This window comes from Arctopsyche grandis, chromosome 6 (assembly GCF_051622035.1).
Source record: "Arctopsyche grandis isolate Sample6627 chromosome 6, ASM5162203v2, whole genome shotgun sequence".
In the NCBI taxonomy this organism is placed as follows: Eukaryota; Metazoa; Arthropoda; class Insecta; order Trichoptera; family Hydropsychidae; genus Arctopsyche; species Arctopsyche grandis.
Genome location: NC_135360.1, coordinates 20,963,091 through 20,987,595, shown reverse-complemented (window position 1 = coordinate 20,987,595; position 24,505 = coordinate 20,963,091). Strand labels below are relative to the sequence as shown.

At 33.7% G+C, this 24,505-nt stretch overlaps 1 protein-coding gene across 1 annotated transcript in view; it reads left to right on the top strand.

Annotated features, from left to right (window-relative positions):
• LOC143913150 (neurotrimin-like) overlaps positions 1-13,625 on the top strand; it is a 40,686-nt gene extending 27,061 nt beyond the window's left edge. The window contains exons 6-7 of the mRNA XM_077432780.1: positions 8,849-9,017; positions 13,455-13,625. Of these exons, the coding sequence (XP_077288906.1) occupies positions 8,849-9,017; positions 13,455-13,555 (270 nt within the window). The 3' untranslated portion in view covers positions 13,556-13,625. The remainder of the gene's footprint in view (positions 1-8,848; positions 9,018-13,454) is intronic.
• Positions 13,626-24,505: the final 10,880 nt, after the last annotated feature.

Genomic DNA, 24,505 nt, shown 5'->3' with positions numbered 1-24,505 from the left:
TATAACATGAAAATAGTAATAATATGATGACATACATAGCAAAATAACATCATAGTGAGGAATATCATATGGTCAGTTAACAATGCTAGTTAAAATATTAAATAGCACTGACCAATAAATAAAATTACCAAAACGGAGACTAATCAATTTTCACTAAATTTGACTAATTATATTCGAATATTTTAATGATTTTTGTTGTTTTGCCCTCGTTTATGAGATATGAGCGTTAAAAAAATTATATTAATTATAACAGTTTTCTGGTTTTGTAGTCTTTAACTCAGAATCCACATAGTATTGCTGTACTCAAAGTGAGTATTTGAATCAATAGTCAGATGTTTTTTCTATTGATTTCAATAATTTATTGCCATAAAATACTTATAATTGATTATGTAGTGAATTTTAAAATTGAAAATATACATTAAAAATATCAGTTGCAATTTTTTTCATAAATTATATGCTATTGGAATATAAGTTTTTATTTTTTTATTAAAAGCAAATAAAAATTTTCTTTTCATATGAAATAAAATAATATCATTTACATATTTAAAACTTAATTAATAAAGGCAGAAATAATTATTATTGTGATAAAATTTTGAGCTGGAAACCTGTCCACTTAAATTAAAAATTATCGTATAAAAATTGAAATGTGTACAACCAATTTCTTTTTTTATTACTCAGAAAATATAGTTAATTGTATAAGTATAACAAGATTTCATGTACGCATGTATACGCCAAACGAACTACATATGAGACTTATTGAAATATTTATATATTGTAATTTCTAAATAGTCCCCCATCCATTTATACGTACATACATCCATATAGCAAAATAGCATTTTTCCAAATATTATATTTGTATCCGTTCCCATATTTAAAATAACAAATATGATACATTTCAAATTACAAAATTGTGTTTACATGTAATATACAAAAATAAAGTAAATGTTTATTGTCTATCAAATATAAAACATATGTATGTATATCTTGAAAAAATAATAACCTTACAAATTCGCTTATCATACTATAAAAATATGTATGTTTTTTGAAGTATTCTTGATCTCATATTGAATAATACTACAAACTCGCATTTAAAATCCCATGCGCGCGCCCAAATAACAAAAATAACGCAAAGTGCCCGGGAAAATTCTTAGAATTTTCTCAAAATTTGATCGACACAATCAACAGACGGACTGTTGTTTTGCTCGAAAACTTAATTAATTTTTAGCGTAGAAGCGCGAGCATTTCCGGCACCGGATTTGACGACGCCGCTCCTTACAACAAAAGCTTAAAAGCTGCCGCGGGCTTCTTGAAAAGCTCTTTGGGTAAAACCACCCCCTGACACCCCCGTTACGAAAAACCACCCCTTATGACGTCTCGTGAGCGTCGGCGTATCTAGCTCGCGCCCCATTACACCACCCTTCGAGTGCGCCAAGCGCTCCCGGGAAAAGGGCGACGCGGGACGCGCCACTTTCCCGGGAACATTGAGACGTTATTGCAAATGTAAAATGTGTATTTACTATATTCTTCAACGCGCTGTGTATGACTCATATATTATTTCGATAAATTTAATAATATAAATGGTTGTACTAAGCCCGCTTTAAAGGTCACGGAATTTGACCCTTAAAGCCCTCAACATGAGGCCACCACCCCCCCCGACGAATACAGTCCAAGAGACCCTTTCGTCGGAGAACGAGACGGTTGTTCATGAATATCGCACAAGAACAACCGCACATCACTGCTCTAATAAAAAAACCACACTGTACACAACCAAGTACAAAATTAACAACAACGCATGAACACATAAAGCGCGCATGCGGTAGGAAACAAAACCTGAGATGTGCCGTGCGAATGCACGCACACCTCAAGTAAACATACATGTACGCATGATTATGCGTGCATAAGCACGCAAGCACACACACACACACACACACATACACACACACATATATATACACACATACACACACACACACACATACACACACACATAAACCACAAATACATACACTCACCTAAAAAGCAAACGCACACTCACACACACACACATTCACAGAATATAATATTAAAAAAAATAATAATAATAAATCAACACATAAATGCTTTTGCAATTAAGTGGAGTAGTAGCATCCAGGGGAACACAGCTTCCCAAAGCATTCCGCGAACTTTTCGAAAGCTCTAAACGATGCTTTACTCATTATTAGATCCCCATGATGTAGGGGGCCAGTGAGAGAACCCCTGACGCTGTCCAGCAGAACCCTCCTCTCAGCCTCCATCCCAGGACAGGACCACAGAATATGATCTGCATCCTGCTCTGGAAAAGAACACGGACAAAAGGATTCAGATACCAAGCCCATAGATGCGAGCTTGCCGTTAAAGTGGCCATGACCAGTTAAAAATTGACTGGTCCAAAAACTAGGCGACAGCCAATCACGCTCAAGGCGCGAAGTGACCCTCGGAAAAAATAAATAGGTTTGTCTAGCTTTAGAGGAACAATCCCATCTAAGTTGCCAAGCCGAAATAGCACAATTTAAAATAACAGACTTCAAACTTTGCCAGAATCGAGGATCATCGCACTGTGACTGATTAGGAGCACGGAAAAGGACGCCTGAGACGGAAGCATCTAACCCACCACGAAGTTTTTCTCGAGCAGCTCTTATTTGGACGACCAAGTCAAGTGGCAATGTACCCGCAAGAATCTGTAGTGAGTGAGTAGACGCAGTGCGATAAGCCTGGGTAAGAGCGATCAGAGGAAAACGCTGACCACTATTTAATGTACGACGGACCGTCTTTAATTCGACACGATGACCCCAAATGCTAGATGCATACGTCAAAGAGTTCACAAACACAGCATCGTATACCAAGCGTTTTTCATGGAAACCCAAACCCCAAGAGCGACCACAAAGGCGACCAATACGACCAAAGGAAACCTTAGCTTTATCTAATGCTTTCCCAATATGACCATTGAATGTAAGCCCGACATCGAGAACAACACCTAAATACGTGTACTCGTTGACGAATTTGATCTTACAGTCTCCGAGTTTGATATTAGGGGCTCTAACAAGAGAACCTTTTAATAGTAAGCACTTGGACTTAGAGGGCGAGAAAGAAAGTTTGTTAATTAAGGCCCAATCGTCTAGAAGGTGAAGTGCCGCAGTAGCTCTACATTCCATCTCAACACGGGACTTTGCGTGCGTTAACAACACGATGTCATCAGCATACGCAACCAACCTGCAACCCTCCGGCAAATTGATTGTAAAGAGGTCATTGACGAGAATGTTCCAAAGGATAGGTCCCAAAACGGAGCCCTGTGGACATCCAATAGAGAGATCCCTGAAACCAACCTGTCCTCCAAGTTCGAAAACCAATTTCCTATCCGACAAGTAACTCTGCAGTAAGCATAGTAAATTCGGATGCAGTCCCAGCAGACGCAACTTGATCAATAGCATGGGCCACCATGCATTATCAAACGCTCCAGCAACGTCCAACAAAACAGCAACTACATACTTGGATGGAGAGTCCGAAGACTCCCTCAAGACACAGCGAATTGCATCAACAGTAGACTTTCGCGATCTAAATCCAAATTGACCACCGGATAAAACAGAGTTATCGTCAAGGAAACTATTGAGCCGACTCGAAATTAACCTCTCTAGGACCTTCCCAAGAATAGGCAACAAACTGATAGGGCGATAAGCCTTAGGGTCACTAGCCAGTCTATCAGTACCATGCTTTTTAATGACAAACAATTTTCCAACCTTCCAGCAACTAGGGAAGGTTCCAAATTTAAAACAATTTCTATAAACATTAAGAAGTTCAAAATTACCCACCGACCAAACAACTCTGGCAATATCTCCGCCTATCATATCAACTCCAGGAGCCTTACCCCTAGCCAGGTTATTAAAAATCGCACTAACTTCCTCCGAAGTCGGGAGGTCTTCATAGCAACTAAGTTCAGTAACATAAGAAGCAATATTACGTATAAGAACGTGAGCAGGTAGATCATTGTCAAAACGATCAACAGGTATAAGTGCATTCACAAGATTATTAACCGCTTCACTACTAGATAAAGCAAGGTGACCATCAAGAGGACTACGAACTCCACACATAATAAAAGCGGGGTCCCTAGTGATGGCCTTATAAGCTGGTCCCCAAGGTCCCGACCCTGCTTGCGAGCTAACAAAATTCTCCCAAGACTTTTTTTTGGAAACCAAAATTTGACGCTTAAAAAGTGCAGAAGCTCTTCTAACCTCGATACCAAGGGGCATTAACAAATCTGAACCAACACCACGACGCTTAGCCGAGCGTAATTTACGTATAGCTCTTTTGACTAAGGATTTAAGGGATGCCAGGTAGTCATTCCACCAAGGAGTAGAGCGCCTACCTACAGCACCAACTCTACCAAAGACATCTTGTGCTATATTAATAGTGGCAAGGTTAATTGCAGAAGCACACAAATCGGGAGCACAAAAATCAGGGCAACTGTTTGCAGCAGAATATATGTCAAAGAAATTACAGAGACGAGTTTTGAAATTTATCCAAGATAGATTGGTGCCGTTACGAAAAGGTAAGGGCAAACCAGACACAAAATTAATAGGACTATCAAAGTTTACATCGAAAGTAATTAAGTTATGGTCACTCAGAGTTTCTCCCGAATGAACCCTCCAATCTTTCATATCACCTGCATCTAAACCCAAAGACAAAGTGACATCAATATAAGAAGAGCCAGCAGGACTTTCAAACTTCGGAATATCATCTCTGTTGTTGTGGATATATAGATCGTTTTGACAGATAAAGTCTTCAAGGGCGCTACCCCAAACGCATCTCCTCCTATCATTTGTGGGGCAAGGATCCCAAAGTGGGGAGTAAGAATTAAGATCACCACCAATGATGATCTTTTTAGAAGTAGGCCGCAGATGACACAAAATATTATCTAATGTCTGAATATGGATATCAACAGGGATGGATGGTTGGAAATAAGACGAAATAGAATAAAAAGAAGAACCATTGAGAGACAGCTCTACACAAACACAATGTGATCCAGACAGATGGTCTAAGGAGAGAACAGAGATATTAGGAGAAAACAAAGCAACAGCTGCCCAAGGGTACTCCGTAGATTTGTGTCCAGTGACAACACGAACGTGTCGCCCCAGACCACGAATATTACCCTCAGTAGAATAAGGCTCCTGGATGAGCAAAATATCAATATGATGATCCAAACACACCTGCGAGATAAGAGCTGTAGCCGCACGAGATCTTCGCAAGTTTATTTGCCCGAAACGAAAATTGTAATTATGCGCCATAGTCAGTACGAGCATTCTCCATATCCATAAAGCGTCGGAACAGAGGACAATCCGATCCACCAGTCCTATGTTTGGATTCACGTTTGAGACGCGTACAAGAGGCACAAGTCGGTTTATCAGCTAGTTTAGGACAATCTTTTCTCTCGTGTCCAGTATTGGCGCAATGAGAACAGGTACAGGTTTTCTCAGTGCATCTCGCAGAAAAATGGCCATATGCGTGACACTTGTAGGATCTAAAGTCTCTTATATGGTCCCTAACACGGCAAGAAGACCAACCCAAAAATATGCGTTTGGCGGCGATCAGCAAATGTTGCAACGCAGGAACAACTTCCAGTATCGCTCTACCAGTGCCTCTGGTACCAAGCTTTACCCTTCTAACGACTCTGACATCAGAGCCACTGAAGTCAACAGCGTTAACCCTCAACAACTCCGAGACCAAGTCGCCGTCAGACATATCACCTGGAACCTCCAATATCTCGATACGCGGCTTCCTGGCAGAAGGTACCGAGGCCTTTAACCCCAAATTGCTTTTTGAGGTGATCGAAGAAGCCATTTTAGAGGCTTCTAGAGCCGTACGTGGATAAACCGCGATGCCAGCGCTTTTGATCGGACGCACTGACCAAACGCCTATACCCTCATTGGTCAAATTGACCGCAGAGGTTAACAAACTCTTGGTAACTTCGGAACTCGAAGACGAAGTTGTCTCCTTAGGGTATACCAATACAGCAGGTCTAGGTGGTCTTGCAGGCAAACTCCGATCGCTAACTCCTGGCCTAGATATTGGAGGAGGACCAGCAGCGACCCTGGCGAACGAGCGCGCACCCTCAACACTAGCATCATTTACGCGAGAGCGCAATTCGGCACACTCGCGCTCCAAAGCATCGCATCTGGACGCACGCAACGCAAGGCGAGAAATCGCATCCCTGACGATAGTCGAGGAAGCAATCACCTTCTCCCTGAATTCATTGTTCAGCTTAGCGGTCCATAACCCAACAGAAATTTCATTCAATGCCGTGTGAGTGGCAACCAGGAGTCCATCAAGATCAACGGAGACCGATTTCTCCATTGACCAAAAATTAATTTAAACAAAAACAAACAAACAACAGCCCGTCAAAAAATCAACATCAATAGCAATAAGTAATGTAAAAAAAAATGAATAAACAATATATACATATATGTATATAAACGAAACGAAACAATACCGCAGTTAAACGACGGTCTCGCACCGACGATAATAAATTACAACAATACTCACAGATAAGCGACCATCACTTGTAGATCGAAAAATAGATAAAAAAATAAAGGGTCCGAAGTTCGATTCCCGGCGCCCGCGGTGAATGAAATCAATTTTTTTCTCTAATATCGTCAAAATATAAATAATTTAAATTAAATTTAAATTTAAATTTAATTAAAAATAAATCTATAAAAAAAATGGTTCAAAACCTCGCTGAATGAAATTATTAAAATTACGTATTTTTATATGGCGAGAAGGAATATTTCAATTAATGTTTAAAAAAAAAGGCGAAATGAAGAATTGGATTTGGCGTGATGCACGTGACCATTAGCTCAATTTAGACCTATATTCCGGCTATTTGGGGTGATCGGTTCGAGTCGCGACAAAGTCGTCTCATCGAAAAATGAACTTATCGATTTTTATCGATTCGTTCATTATGTTCGGCGAGAGTTAGGGCACACACACACACACACACACACACACACACACACACAGATTACCGTCTTTATATATATGATTAATTACGAAAACTCAAATCTTAAACTTATTATGTGCCTATTGATAATTTATTCATGAAATATTTAAATATAATTTCTGAACGCACATTTATTCTGAATTTTAACTGAAACACGATTTTATTTATTTTTATTTTTTATTTAATTTATATATATTTTAGCTACCAAGCTAATTTAAAAATACATCTTAATTATTATACTTTACTCTAAAATTTATTAAATTTGTGAGGTGTTTAAACGTGGTTTATCATAAAACACTTATTAATTAATCTGAATTCTAATAGATTATTTAAATTTACTCGTCTATTACATGTTTAAAGCATAATTTCCATAAAATTTTATAACAATTTGAATAGATAGGGCTATGTATAATCAGATTAAATTTAAATTATGAAAATCAATGTACATATACATAGGTATGTATCTGGTGTTTAAAATATGAAAATAAAAAACTTCAATCTTGAGCTTTTCCATAAACATACATATATACATACTTTTCCATAAACATATATAGTACCTGCATGTGTTTTTTTAATGTTTTAAATATTTCCATATGTTCAGTGTTTTTATCTTTCGACCGGTAAATTAATTCTTCAAAAATATTATATAGAAATAAATATGAATAAGAATTTTACAATAATTTATCATTTATACAATTTGAATGTATGTTTTTATAAATATTTATTTCTAACACACTTTCAACCAGCCCAGTAAAATGAATACATATAAAATACGGCTATGTGTGATCAAGACATTAATAAAAAAGTAAAATGAGGCACATTGATCAAAAACAATTAAATGCATATGCTACAGTCCAAGTGGACATTTTTTTTTCGTTCATGAATATACTAATTTGTTCATTTTAGAACCAATCTGGACAGCTATAGTAAATAATTAATAATAAATAGTAAATAGCAAATAATAAATCGGCAAATAAAATAGTTTATTCATGCACACACTTAAGTATTCAATCCAAGTTAAGCATTCGCATTCTCTATATATATGTATCTATGCTCACCATGAATTGCAATATTTAAAAAAAATCGGAAACGGGATTTATAACAACGTTGTAATGTGGTTTCCGTAAGATTTCCCTTTTAAATACTTGCGTTTTGTCTCAATAATACTCAAAGGTTTTGACAACTAAAACTTTCTTACAAACCCTGGTGAGTATACATATTTGGAGATAATTTAACTGTTAGCAATTAGACTAAAACCGATAGTTCGTGTATGAACAAACTAGTATCTTCATGAACGAACTGCAGTGAACACTCTAACATACATATAACACACGCAAATATTCTTTATCCATTTTTATACATTTCATTTCATCAATTCATAGACAAGTTTAAAGAGTTGCTCAACAATTGGAGTCAACTTAATCTTGATTGTATTTAAATTTGATCCATTACCTCTGTAAAATATTTTCATCAAAATTGTCGTATTATTTATTTGTTATAAATATATACTATATATCGACGCAAAGTTTCGCAATTGAATACGATCGATCTATATTTCCGGCTTACGAAACAAACCGCAAAGCACCGGAAGAATGCAACCGGGACACATAGACACGTTCAGTTTCAATTTGAAACACCGCAGAAAGGGCAGATATACCATATGATTAAAGCTCTGAAACACGTCACTTCCGGCAGACACATAACACGAGTGGATTTCGTGTATAATATGTATGTAGTATGTAGATACACAAGGAGTATGTGGCAGAGCCGGTGCGGTGCGCTTAGCCCCGGGTAGTGTTTGTAGTCGGTTTCAGTGTCGCTAACACTATTTGTTGTTGACAGGAGATAAACTACGACTCCCCCAGGGGTGGAGTCAGCGTTATAACGGAGAAGGGAGACGTGACCACCTCGTACCTGCTGATCCAGAGGGCGCGTGCCCCTGACTCCGGAAAGTACACGTGCAGCCCCTCAAACGCCAACCCACGCACGGTCGTTGTGCACGTGCTAAACGGTAAGATTAACACGTTCTGTCGAATTCGCATCCACCCCCAAATTGTGTAGAATTAATTCTATTTAAGGTTGCCAACAGCTATGTATGGTAGGAATGATGTGAGCGCGTGGCACATGGTAGGCACTCAAATTATAGAGCTACATTATTTCGAATTGTACATATGCAGAATATCAAAATATATACATATATACGTATAGCGTCCACCTTTATCGGGAATAAAAACAGTTGTTCCTCTTCTTTTGACATCTAGATCATTAATTCATTCATTCTAGATCATTCGAATATTCTGCGACAGTTCAATTCTAAATAATGATATTCTACATATTATACATATATTAAGATACGCTCTCGAAAATTCGATGTATATATCTACATACATATGTACATAACTGAATATAAATAACCAAAAGTAAATTTATGAAGTTCACGAGTTGAGGCCATGATACTATTTTATACTTAATAAAAAAGAGTATTTAAGATCAAAATTTGTTATTGTTTTTGTTGATCCTCTTTATTAAAATAATATTTCATAAGCGTATTATAAAACAAATAAGTTTTCCACAAAGTTGGAAAAATAGAGTTTGTTAAGTTTTATTATCATATTTTCTTCAGTAATTTACAAAAGAAAAAAGTAATAGAAATTAAACTAAATAAATATAAAATCATTATTCACATACGTGAGATATCAATCTAATTAATTGTGTATAACATCAATTAAACCTAGTTATCACCACTACTTGTGACCTCAAATGAACTTATCATATTAATTTGGACTTATCATAATATTTGTATATTATCAAACGTGTATTCAATTTTCTCAAATTAATATAACATCTTAACATCTTAATAAAAACTTTTAAATATTTTATCAGGCAATTAAAAATATATGCTTTTAGTTCGTGGAATCCTCAATTTAAAAAAAAATGCTATGTATATTGAAAGGGTAGAAAGAATAATTGGTTGGTTTTGATTGATTGGTTTTTATAATTCATCTTTTCCAATATTTTAATTGGTTTCTATATTTTCGTTTTCTTTTAGTTATAATTTTATTGTTTTATTTTTATATCTTTTATTTTATTGATGTTTACTTTTCCCAATCTTGTTTTTATTTTATTATTGTTATCTTGAATTTCATCTCATTTAATTTACATACGTACATATATGTTTAAGTCAAACCGTTTGGGTCTATCGTTTTTGCCGCCTCCCCTAAGTATGGTAAATAAATAAATAAAAATAAATACGAATATTCATTTTAATGGACAATTTTATGTATGTTAAATATGTACATACATTAAAAGTACAATATATTATAAAATATGTAAATGCTAAATAATATTTTGAATATTCAACTTCGTGTGTTCATAATTATCATGGTTGAATATTTTAGATAGAAAATTTATAGTTAATAACTTGTCTTAAAACTGTACTTCATATTGCATACCAGTATAAATGTTCAGCAGTACACGTCGAGTGCGAAAATATAGCTCAATATTGTTCCAATATGACGTTCACGAAAATATTCATATGCACATAGCAGCACTTGTTTGTACGGGTGCACTCGCCACTATGACTTCACGCCGACAAATTAAAAACGGTTTTCTTCTTTATACGTTTCAGTGACATGTAATTCTGTATAATATGAAGAGATCTTGTCGGTTTTTGCTGTTACGAATACGTAACATACAACATATGAAAGAATATTTTTCGTACTGCTGATGCTGTGCTGTACCTTAAAACGTATATCGTACTATAAAATTGAACAGTAATTTTAAAATGAAGACTAAGTATTTATACATTCATAATTATATTTCAGATCCCACTACACCTTTAATTATAATTATAATTAACATACATACACTTGAATTATTAAAGATAATTCACTCAATCCACCATACAGTAATTCCACTCAATGACTCGAATTTCCACATTGTAATTTATATTTTATGTTTTTCTCTTACACGAGCTCCTACTAGTATACGTATGTTATATGCAGCCAAGATTTATTCGGCTTGGAGCAACTTGAACTAGATCACATGCACCTTGCGCCAAACTAATTAGCGCACACATGATAACGGTCGACTGCAGTTGCATTTTCACGTGTAATATTAATGAACGTCGTTTCCCTTTCCGGCGCACCTGTAAAACTGCTAAAACCACTAACGATAATCTGAAGCTCCGTATTCTCCACATATTTAAATATAATATGTACATACATTTTATAATAATGTACATACTTCTGCTTTTATGCCAAAAACATATTTGAAGCCTTAGAAATTCGACACCACCTGCCGTACAAACATGCATCAACCCATGTTATTTTGAATATATTAAGTATTCCCGGAATTAATGTCGTTTTTTTAATATGCAATTTTGACTAGGTCTCTTTCGGTTCGTTGACAAATGAAGACGTGTTTTGTGTTTTTTTTTCTTCTTCTGTACCCCATCTTTTGTACCCCATCCACAAAAAATGATACAGACTTGTCCATCAAAAATTCAAAATTAATTTGCGACATATACAGCGATATACTAGATGTAAGGAAGTGCCAACACTGGTTTAAGAAATTTCAATCGGGCAATCTCAGCTTGGATGACGAGCCTTGAAGTGGACTAAGCATCTCTAAAAGCGGATAACGAAGCAAATCCAATTTTGTCTCTTGATGAATTATCGAAATTCCAATGTTGACTCTTGATGATATACATCATAATGAATTATAAATAATAATGAAAAACGACATTAATTTCGGGACGACCTAATATAATATTATCAGTACATCATCATCATTCACTGCTAGCTGTACGTCTATTTACAATATTCTACTTATATATAAAGTGTGACTTTAAATATTTTATTTAACACAATTCCATGTGAGTAAATAAACCCATCTTGCTTTCACATCCTTTTCGCCTTTTCGCCAATGCTTGATGAAGGTATCTCCAACATGCTTCCATTCGTCTCTGTTTTAGGCACATATCATTCCACCCATCTCTCATGTAGCCTTCCTTGCACGCTTTTACATTCTCTCGGGTACCATTCGAGCACTTCTTTCGTCTGATCTTCTAGCAACGTGACCGGCCCATTTCCATTTAAATCTCTTTACTGTCACCATTAACATCGACCACCTTTGTCAAAATTCTAACACAGAAGTCCGTTTTCTATCTCTTCTCGTTGCCAACTAGACAGCGTTCCATACTTCTTAGAGAGCACTGGACCTTATTCAGCATTCTGAAGTTCAATGTCCGTATCGCACCCGCACGTCATTACTTTCTAGAGTAAATTTAGACACATTGATGTTTACGGCTATTTTTAAAATCTAAAACAACCAAATTTAGTGTTTATCAACATTATTGTTACACTTTCTAGATGATCTTTATAATTATTTTAATTTTTTGTTGTTGAGTAATTCACATTTCGCAATACATTTCACATGTTTTTGACCTCTATTACTTTATTTTAAATCCCTTTGAGATAATTAAGACATTAATTACGTTTTTCACAGCCATTTCACTTCATCCGTATTCTTATGTCTCATCCTTAGATTTTTCTTCTCTATTATTATATGAATACCTATATATAGTACATGCACCCATTTTATTATATGCAAAATGTTTGCGTGTAATCAAACGTATATATATATATATATATATATATATATATATATAAATGTAATATTAAAAAAATCAGATGACACATACAAAAAAAGATACATTATAAATAAAATTAGTCGTAGGAATAGAACTGATATTTCACATATGATTATAAATGAATTATGTGTGTTTGTGTAATTTTAATTATTCTGACATTTATTTTCAGACCATTAAAATATCAACATATGTACATTTATAATGTAAATATATAAGTTTGACAGACAAAATCCCGCGAAAATTGAGCGTCCTTGCGCAAACGGACGAAGAGCGATTAATCCCTTGTTGACAATGCCGTATTGTTATCCATTGTATTTTGCGTCGAACGAACACAAAATCGAGAACTTTCGCGAGCAAATATTTATACAACCCACCCCATCCCCCCACTAGGATGCGTATTTAGTCCTACGTTCCGGACGATAAGGGACCAAATGGACTATCTTTCCATTTTATGTCCTGGCGACTCCCACAACACGCCCCATCCTCATACGCGCGCTCGTTGTTTCGCCCTACGACTTTGCCAAAACTCTAAACTGCGATTCTAACCCCATCTATTCAACCCTCAAACCACCCTTACGCTATCCTCCCCTGCTCTAAACGTTAAACTCATAGTCGGTGTAATCTCCAGGCGTCATATTTACTTTGAACGTACATACAATCTTTTACGGTGTGAGCGCTCTTCAAAGCCGCGTTTGGGGTAATGATGTTTACTCTCGACTCAAGGTGTCCACAGTGAAAAAATGAGGAGGAAATTCTTAAAATAAAAATTCTAACCCACCTGTGTATTTTTTTCAGGTGAGCAACCAGCCGCAATACAGATGGGTGTGAAACTGTCGACGAAACACCCAATATATTTGGTGATGCTGAGCGTCATCATGGTGATAGTGTCGTGCTAGTACTGTGAAAGAAATACAAATTTTATATTATAAGTTGTACATATAACGATTTTGCAATATGAGTAATTATAAAAAAAAAAAAAATATATATATATATATATATATATATATATATATATATATATATATATATATATATAAAATGTATGTAAAAAATTTATGACGAATGATTGTGTTACATAAAAATAACTGTTGAGGTTTAAGATTCGCACACAAAAGTGACACCGTATATATGTATGATATTATAAACGTTATATTATAAAATTATGTATTTTATCCTTCATTATAACTGATTGTTTTCTTTTTGAATAAAAAAAATCTATAATAATGAACACATCGCTTTTTAATATTTCCATTTACGTCACTGTTATTTTGCTTTGTTCGTACCGAAATAGCAACGGCTGAAAATTCCAATCCTGTAAACAATTTCGATGCAAATTTTATTTGTTTCTGTTGACACAGTTTCAAAGTAATCAAAATTAAAAGAATAAAAAAAATGTAAAACCATCTCGGTATTGTAAATTTCACTTCAACGCGAGCGCCATATAAACAAAAGAATCAATTAAGAAAATTTGATTGCATTAGAATTTTTTGTCTGTTGTTCCAGTTTTTTTCCTTCACAATTATTGCTTTTAAAATACACTTTGTATTCGTTAAAAATGGACGAAAAATCGATCGAGAAAACAATTCCATCAGCGCTCAATTGAATTGCAAAGCATTTTTCGACGAGCTTTGATCAAACGCGCCAATACTGCGACAATTTTCAATTCCATTTTATTTAATTGCTTTGGCGCTATCACGAATCATTTTCAAATCGACAAAAAAAATCCAACTGAATAACCAAACACACAATTTCAAAAATTTTAGATCATAGAAAGTTTTATTTTATTTTAGTTCAAGCAACCGTCGTGAACACACCAACGTCATAAAAATATGTGGAATGGAAATAATCAAGTTATACAAAAGGTCAAATATTGATCCAAATTACTATTGTTGCGTAAGGGTGGGTGGAGGATCCAAGTAAAAGGCCAACAGTCGTTTCACAGCATTTATTGATGATTCAGGAGTTACACGCACTGTCACCGCTCAGTCCAGAATGACATGATATCGCCTACGTACCGCCTTATAAGGGGTAGATCTCTCAGGACGTCTAATCTGTTTACCTACAGTAAAGTCACGTATTCGGATATGTATTCCCACGGTATGAGAAGTGCAATCATTGTTTAGCTTTCATGCACTTAGCTTGTCGCTAATCCCTAAAACCACTTACACCGGTCTCACGGTCTCTCAGGACGTCTAATCTGTTTACCTACAGTATAGTCACGTATTCGGATATGTATTCCCACGGTATGAGAAGTGCAATCATTGTTTAGCTTTCATGCACTTAGCTTGTCGCTAATCCCTAAAACCACTTACAACGGGCTCACGGTCTCTCAGGACGTCTAATCTGTTTACCTACTGTATAGTCACGTATTCGGATATGTATTCCCACGGTATGAGAAGTGCAATCATTGTTTCATGCACTTAGCTTGTCGCTAATCCTTAAAACCCACTTATACCAGTCGCACGGTATGCATTTAGTTAATCCGTTAACAGATATCCGTTACAGATAATCTTTGAACGGTCACAGTCTCTGGGCTTCTATTCGCTTAATCCGCGGCGTACGTTACACTATCAATACACTGAAACTGATTTCGTTAGTATAAAGATACTTTGTAGTACGGATAGTGAGATTATATAATACATACATATGTATATAATTGCTGACTTTAGGAGATGCATTTTATAAATTCTATTATCGAAAACCCATACTTTATATTTTCTAGCAAAAATTTATTTTATATTTTATTTTAAGTTTAAGTTTGGACCATTGTGGCATTACATTTAATACAATCATATAAAATAATTAAGCATTAAAATAGTAGCGAATTAATAAAAAATAACAAGTAATAAAATACAAAGAAAGGAATGGTCTTTCTTACTAGCAACTACAGCCAGTTCTTAATAGGTAAGAGCCAGCCGCAAACACAAAAGATCCCTGCGAGTCCGAAATGGAAAATTCCACTCATACATATATATATATATATATATATATATATATATATATATATATATATATATATATATATATATATATATATATATATATATATATATATATATATATATATATATATATATATATATATATATATATATCGATTACATTTATGGAGACTTTCTTCGAGAAATGAAAATACACGCTTTAATGTAATGCCTATAATGAGTCGTGATACACATTCATGAGATAAATATAGTGTAATTATCTAAATCTTATATAGAAAAGTAGGCATCTAACGTCGTTAGTTTATTTTTTTTTAATTACAAGTACATATGTATGTACATTAAATCATTTTAAAAATTACTATAGCTCTTAAAAATAATGTATCAAAAAGTTGATAAAAATTCACCTATTCCATTTGGACCATTTCAGACCATTCGATTCCCAAAGTTAAAGCCCTCAATCGACTCACTTTCCTTTTCAGTTTTAATTTCCACCGTTCATATCTTCTCCAATGCAATGTGACACAAAACCACAACTTAATATTTCCAAGGTGATTTCACGTTGATAAACAACCGCTTAGCTACTGAAATCAAAAGCCCAACTCAATTTGAAAATACTTAAAATCAAAATAAAATTTTCAAACAAGAGGAGGATCATTCGATTTTCAGAATTTTCCGGAATCAATATTGTGATCACGTAGTGCGTCCAGGCGACGCCGGTTGCACACAATGGGTCCGTAATTATGCACCGGTCCGGAACGCCAACTATGCCCGTCGCATATTTCTCGACCGGAAGCCGGAACTCGCGGATCGCCGGCGCGTGATGAACGACCTCTGAAAAGGCTCCGAACTACCAAGTTTTCAGACAGCCTCATTCTCCCCGCCTAATTGAATTATGGCGCAAGTCTACAACCAACTTGCAGAACACTCACTAGAAATACGATCTTGCCGGATTACGTCTACTGTACAAGAAAAAGCGTAACCGGAACGGAACGCACACAAACTCGGTACAAACTGACCATCTTTCACATAGTCATTATTATTATTTAAAATCAAAATACTATTATCGAAGACGTTCGGATTTTGCATAAGCATAAAACTACATACGTTTGACTTTATCTTAGAATATTCTTGTGGAAATAAAAATATAAAAGTTGTAACAAATAATCATTTATGGAGATTCATATATCATACATATTTAACATAGTTTTATTAATGCTACTTATGTACTAACTGTAAGTCTTCACTTAAATTAATTACAACAAAATTAATTACCGGTGCGAAGATTAATCAAATATTGACTAAATTCAAACATTTTTTTTTTTTTTTTATTTATTTATTTTATTTTTTTTTTTTTTTATCCCCAAAATTGTGAATTGGGCTTCTGAATCTCTCACATTCAGAACACCAATTCTTGAGGCTTTTTTCGCTTTAAACGCCTCTGCTGGTGAGTTGTGTCCAATAGCTGCAACGCTTCTATGTTAGGGTGACGGTGCAGTCTCAACTCGTGCCTCCCGGCGCATTCTCGGATGACTTCTTTTACTTTTTTGATTTTAAGGTCTTTGTGGATCTCTTCATTTGTGACGAAGCGATATGCATCGGTGATAATCCTCAAAAACTGGTTTTGACATCTTTGCATTTTTTCGATATTGGATGGCTTACTGCATCCCCAAATTCAAACATGACAATGATTTTTGTTGATTTATTTTTGCTTAAAATCGTTTAAGAAAACGCACAATTTTTGCAGTTTTTTTGTCTTTTGTAGTCTTTAACTAAAAATTAAGTACTTCTGTGCCAAAAATAGGTATTGAAATCAATGTTCAGTCAGATGTTTTTTCTTATGCTTGTGAATTTTTATCGCTATAAAATACTTACATATAATTAAATATATAGCGAATTTTAAAAGTCAAAAAAATACGTTTTTCGACATTTTTTTTTCTCTGATAGTGTGAGTTTATTTCGCTAATCTTTCACTCTACCACGTTTATAAAGATTGGTTTTCTTTATCAATATTTTTTTATTCTATCGATTTTGAAGGCTACATTTTATCGAGTCGAAACTAGTGTTAAAATGTACCACCGGGAATATATGTATAAGTGTAGCTCTGAAACAAAATAGGTGAGTAAGCATTATTTTTACAAGCTTTTTTTTAACATACATACATACATACAAGCAATCAACGTTCTTTTAAAGGAAAATAAATTTGAGAAGGCATTTGTTTTAAGCTATAGGTTTCATTGAAATCAATTTCGCTAACGACAGTTATTATTTTTGACCTTTCATCCACAGAAAATTAATAATAAAATATGTTTACTCATAAAAATACATTCAATATATATTATTGTGTATATCTACGAATGTTTTCGATATTAACATTCAAGATCAAAGCTAATTTTCGGGATTATATTGAACGTTGTCAAGGAAGCACTCAAACATATTGCGTTATACATACATATATGTATCTCCGATCCTAAAATATATTACCCGAATGGTATTAATTTAGTTCAATCTAGTCTTTGTGTAGCAGTAAACGAATAGTGATAATAATGAATATTAAATGCTAATATCCAATATGCCTAAAATATTTGATGAGATGATTCTTTGATATTGCTATAAATATTTACGTACATGTGCCCTATTATTATTATATTATATTATATTGTAAAAAGCGTAAACCTTGTAAAAATTCGTTCGGAATCAACCCCGTGTACCGTCGCGCGAACACAAATCCTCTTACAGGTATACTTGAGTTCAGAGAGTTGACGAATAAGTCAACGTCGAATTTTCAATCAGCCTTTTTTTTAAAACATTAATTGATTTTTTTTCCTTCTCGCCATATATAAATACGTAATAATAATTTTATTTTGCGAGATTTTGAACCATTTTTTTTGTTTTCGTATTAAACAATTAAATATATATTTTTTAATTAAAATTAATTATAAATATTTTAACGATATTAGAAAAATTAAATTAATTCCCATAATTCTCGGCGCGGATGCGCTACCAACTAGGCCGTCTTCCATGGGAAACGTGTACATATATATAATATTTAACGTTTTAAATAATAATATTTAACGTTTTAAATAATATGATTTAACGTTGTGTAATAATAATATTTAGCGTTGCGAGGTCAATGACCGTTTGTTTGTAATCGGAAAGTATTACATTTTTTTAACTAAACATAGCAGCTAAACTTTTGTATGCATTTTTTATGCCGGGTCCGAATTATTTTTTTAACTCCGAATCCGGAATTCTATTTCATTTCTGATTCTCAATTCCTTTTTCATTTCTTATTCTCAATTCCTGTTTTAGTTCCGAATCCTGATTCCTATTTCAGTTCCTATTTCCGATTCCTATTTCAGTTCCGATTCCGATTAATTATTACTATTCGTATTGTAACTTTATTTTAATCATATGAATTTCTTTCCGAAACCAGCCGTTGAATTTTCAACGGGGATAAAACTAATTATAATATATTTATGTATGTATGTATGTACATATACATACATACATATGTTGAAGTCAAAGTGCATTTTCATTTGTAATAAATATATTCATACTGCCGTTTTAGGTAATTCTTATTCGAATACCTAGTAAATTATATCTCTTCAAGCGTAAATACTTTCAACAATGTGCGCCAGTTGTAGAATAACGAATTTTGACAGCTCTACCTTACCGTGCAGCGATAAATTTAACTTTCCAACTCAATTTACTAATCGAGTGACGTTTTCACGAAAACCTGACCGCTCCATGTAACCTGGTACCAACTTTAAGTTTAAATGTATTTTCATTTGTAATATATTTTAACCAGTTGGAATGTAATTCGCCATATGAAACAATTTACGTGGATTAGACGGAATATATTCCAACTAGTCAAAATATATTTCAACTGGAAGATACACTTCAACTATAACATCTATTTGTGCATATATTTTTTAAGTTGTTCTCAAACGTAGCCATATTTCATTCTACAACTTCTCACATTTCCCAAAACCACAGAAATATCAAATTTCATTATAAGCAAAAACATCATTCGAAAACCTACAGTGGATTATAATATTTCATTATATAAACTGAAGTATGTTGAATTAAGCCTTATGTTTTCATGGAAGCTTTCAACACAATTATAAACAACGAGTAAATAAACATGGGTTTTTGATTAAAATCACGTGATACAAATTATTAAAATTAAGATACATATATTAAATATGTATATATATTTAATATATGTATATACATAAAGATAAAGTAGTTTGAGATATATTAAGAAACTCATTATGTATAGAGTACGCTATTCTACTGCGACTGAATTCGGTAGCCTGAAAGGATCTGAAACATAGTGTCAACGCGATCATATTCAAAACAGTATTGTTCAGCTTCGAACTCGCTCGAACGGTGAACCGAATTTTCAATAATATTAATTGGATTAACCCTTCGAACTGAATCCCTTCGGATCCTTTTGCGATTTCTCGAAATATCAAAGTTCACAAGGAAACTATAGAAAGTCTACTCCACGACACTGGAATTTATTTTATTTACTTCAATTATTTACATTATTTATTTACATTATTACTTTGAAACAAACAACGACAAACGTCGTTATAATTTGAATAACGTGTAAATACATATACTTAGGGTGAAATGGTTTTCAACCTACAATTTATTGCCTTCGAATAAAACTATTTAAAACTTCCTCGAGGTACGAAACTAAAATTAAGCACACAAGGAGCTTTTTAAAGGCCAAACTTTCCGATTATTACAGCGCGTAAACCTGCTCTTTATTAAATCCCAAGACGTGTAGTAAGCTTTGAGTTTTATATATTTTCTGAAATTCACCGTATAAATTACACACGTGAAACTTTCTCTGTCGTCTAGCAATCTATCATATTGAATTAAATAGCATTTATCTCAAAAGGAACATTTTCAAACGCATACCGTTTAAAAATAGCTTAGAAATTTCATTCATCCAAAATGTAATCGAACAGAATGCTGAAATACGAAATACTATCACCGGTAGAGACGAAACGAATCCGTCCGGAAAATGAATTTTCCAGATCGCGAGTCTGCGGAATCTCGTCTTTTTTCGACGCACGCGTAAAAGAAAAGCAATCACTTAATGCTATTGCCCATAAAAATTAGCATATTCGCAACCGCCATGCCGGATGATGTATGCGCATAGTGTAACTGTTGCCAATTGGTAATGGGTCTCGCTTGCTTACTCAAATTAAGCGTTTCAAGCAAATATTTTTCTTCTTTTGAACGAAACTATTCAAAAATAGATGGGAAATACTATAACTAAGCATCCGTTCACCATTTAAATAAGTGGAAAGCTCTTTGATTCAAATTGTTCCGAGGCTTCATGAACACACACACAATTTTTTGCTTCGCAAAATAAACTTGAAAAAAAACAAACATCGGGTCGATGTTAACACGCTAGAAGCGACGATATTACATTTGCATCGTTGCGTGACGATAACCGCAGTGTATATTTTTTCAACGATCGCTATTTTGACCTACTAAAATGCAGTATTCGGATGGGAAAGCCACTTTATTTGCATTGCTGGAAATTTTGACGCGCAAAAAAGTTATGGAAAATACGCGTGCGCATGCAAAACGTTAAATATGCAAACATCTCACAACATGTTGTAAGGTCTCCAAGCATATTTTTCATCGCTTCGACACCTCATTTCGCCGAAAAATGTGTCAAGAGATGACATCTTGACAGAAATTGTGAACGGAAATGTCAAAAATCGGCACACGTAATGACGAGTATGTGTATACACACGACCATTAGCGAATGTATGTACATATGTATGTAGGTATTTTTCAAATATGTAATACAAGAAAGACAGTTTAGAATATAAATATTATCAAACCACATGTGGATTTTATCTAATCTAAAAATATGTACATAATATAGGTAAATATAATAACGATGCATTATATGTCAATATATTATGTAAATTTTGATTTTATTTGTAAAAAGCAAAATTAAATCAGGACTATTATGCATAAATTATATGTATCCGGATTCTAATTCAGTTGAAATATATAAGTAATAAAATTTAAAATTTATTGCCACATTAAAATTTATATTGTGTTGGGCGGGTAGCTAATTTGCATCCACATTAATTACATAATTATTCATTGACGGGGTGCGTAATGTTGAAAATGCATTAGACCAATGCATCTGCTCGGATTTACGGTCGCGGACAGCATCCGTTATTGCAGCGATATATTATGACTTCGAATGCACATGCAAATGACTAACCCTGACCTCTCTACATTATATAATAACTGTCTATTATTTTTTTTTTTAATTTTCTAATCAAAATGACTTTAAACTTTATGTTCACAATATAGAAACTTATATTGTAAATGTAATAGACTACTAAAAAATATTCATCGTTTAATTTAATATAAGTAATATCAATATATTTCGATATATTATTCGAAGTATCTTTGAATATTTGAAATATGTCTCTATATATTTGAAAACTATATATAGATATAGTTTGAGAATATTTTACAGTATATTTTGATATATTATTTTAAGTATCTTTGAATATTTGAAATACTCCAACTACATCCATAAGTATACATACATACATACATTAGATTTTATATTTAGGTAATAATATTTTAAATCTTTTCAAAAAAATTTGTGCTCAAGATATTTAATAAGAAAAAACTGATTACACAGTAATTTCAACTTAATTTAGTTTTCTTTTTAAATTCGTTTCACCTTTAAGGAGAGAAACGTTCGTTTTTTTAAGAGTAAGGCGTTCGCACAAAACGCAATGTCGCATTTATCACGATGACACTTATTATGGTGATAAATTCAGTTAATTTTTTCAGATTTTTCTTCTTCATTTACTTTAGTATGGTACCAAAAAGAAATAAAAAGGAAACCGGAATTAAAAAGAAAATTCATCACTTTCGTAAAATTTAAATATGATATGTGATAGTTTTAAATGTGCCCAATGGTTTCAGAATAATAACATCGAAATTAATCAGATTTGTACTTTTGATCTCATCGTACAACTACAATATTTTCTGAGACCTCATTCGACAATCTTCACATAAAGTTTTCATTGCCGTTGAATACATTAAAATAAACAAAAAAAATGCTCCAAATTGTATTTGAAGATTTAGGACAAAAGTCTGACGGTACTTTCGGGGAACAAAGGCGACTCTTTATTTTTCTCCTGATCATCATCGTTATCCTCCAAAAGAGTTACAATGAACGAGCCATTGTGTTCGAATTAGATACAAAAGGGTCTCAACAATAACAACAACAACAACAACGGCGGAAACCGGACACATTTTCTTTGTACTCGTTAAGTGCGATACGAGCATTTCGTATACGCGAAACCGTACGTACGCAAAATTGTCATTGCGGTGTACATATGAATATCTATACAAAAAAACATACACATGTAACATTGTACTACTTACATGCAAATAAATCATTCAATATACCTTAAAAATAAAAATTTAGTCGTTCATAGAACAATAATCATTGATTTATTACTTTCTTCAAATACACACAAGTAATAAATATTGTGCTGAGATTGATAGGTTATAAAGTAGAATATGAAATTTATTTCGAATACAAGACAATAAATAAAAAGAAAACATCCATTCAAATCCTCCCCGTACTTATTTGATGACTGTGTACGAGTCGACGACATAGCTGCGAACACGAATCGATATCTTCTCTATATTACGACTTGGGTCGTTTTTGTCTAGCTTTTTACCCTCGCAATTCTCCCCTTTCCTCTATCCATACACTCACTTTGACGTAGTGTGCGAAAATTGTCACTTTTGCTGTCTCCGAGTTTCTGGGAATACTCACAATCCAACCCAGCATAACATAGCATAACGAACCATATAAATTTCAATTGCGCAATAGCACGAAATTAACAAGACCTCTCGGCATTATTGTTTTATTTTATTCCGTGAAAAAAATATGTATAGAGGAGTGTGCGTGAGAGTATGGTCGGAATCTGTATTGTCTCGTGTGCCATTATCGACGAAAAAAAATAATTCAATAAATGCGAACGCGCCCGAATAATAAATCCTAATATACACGCTCTTCCGAGTGCGAAATTCGAATATCTCTCTATGTATATACATACGCGTTCCGGAATAAACATTCGCTCAAAAAAATAAAATAAAAACAAAATATAAAAACGATCGTGTCCAATTCCAACAAACAAATATATCAAGTGCAGATGTGATAAAAGTAGTGTATACATATATGAATATACATATGTATGTATACCATATGCCCGCAGGCGCCCAAAGAATAATAAAAAAATAGACGAATTCACACAAACGAAATTTTAATATGAATAAAAATAAGTTTATATTAAAATTTTTATTTAATAAAAAAGTGCTTGATTTCCGGAAGGAATCGCACCAATAACACTGTTCGACACGAAAAATGGTTCAGATATTTATTTATTTATTTATTTATTTTAAACAGACCATTGTGGCATAACAGGAATTCCTAAAGCGCCACAATGGTCAAAAAATATAACACAAAAAAGAAAAAAAACAAAATAACAATTAAACATAAACATAAATACATCTACATACATAAAAAATAGCATTTATAATAACAGATAAAGTAAAATATCAAATAAAATATAGCATAAGGAATGCCTTGCACCTACAGCCAGTTTCAATAAATATGTAAGAAACAACTACAAATACAAAACATCCCTGTAAGGCCCAAATGGAAGAGAGTTAATCAAAATTTCACTCATAAATCACAATCAATCATGAAAACAATGATGAGCGCAGACTACCAGATAAATGGGTTAGAGTAATTTCCGACAATTTACGCTCACTAAGGTGGAAAATATCACATTCAGTCTCGGCAACGATTTCATTAAGAAG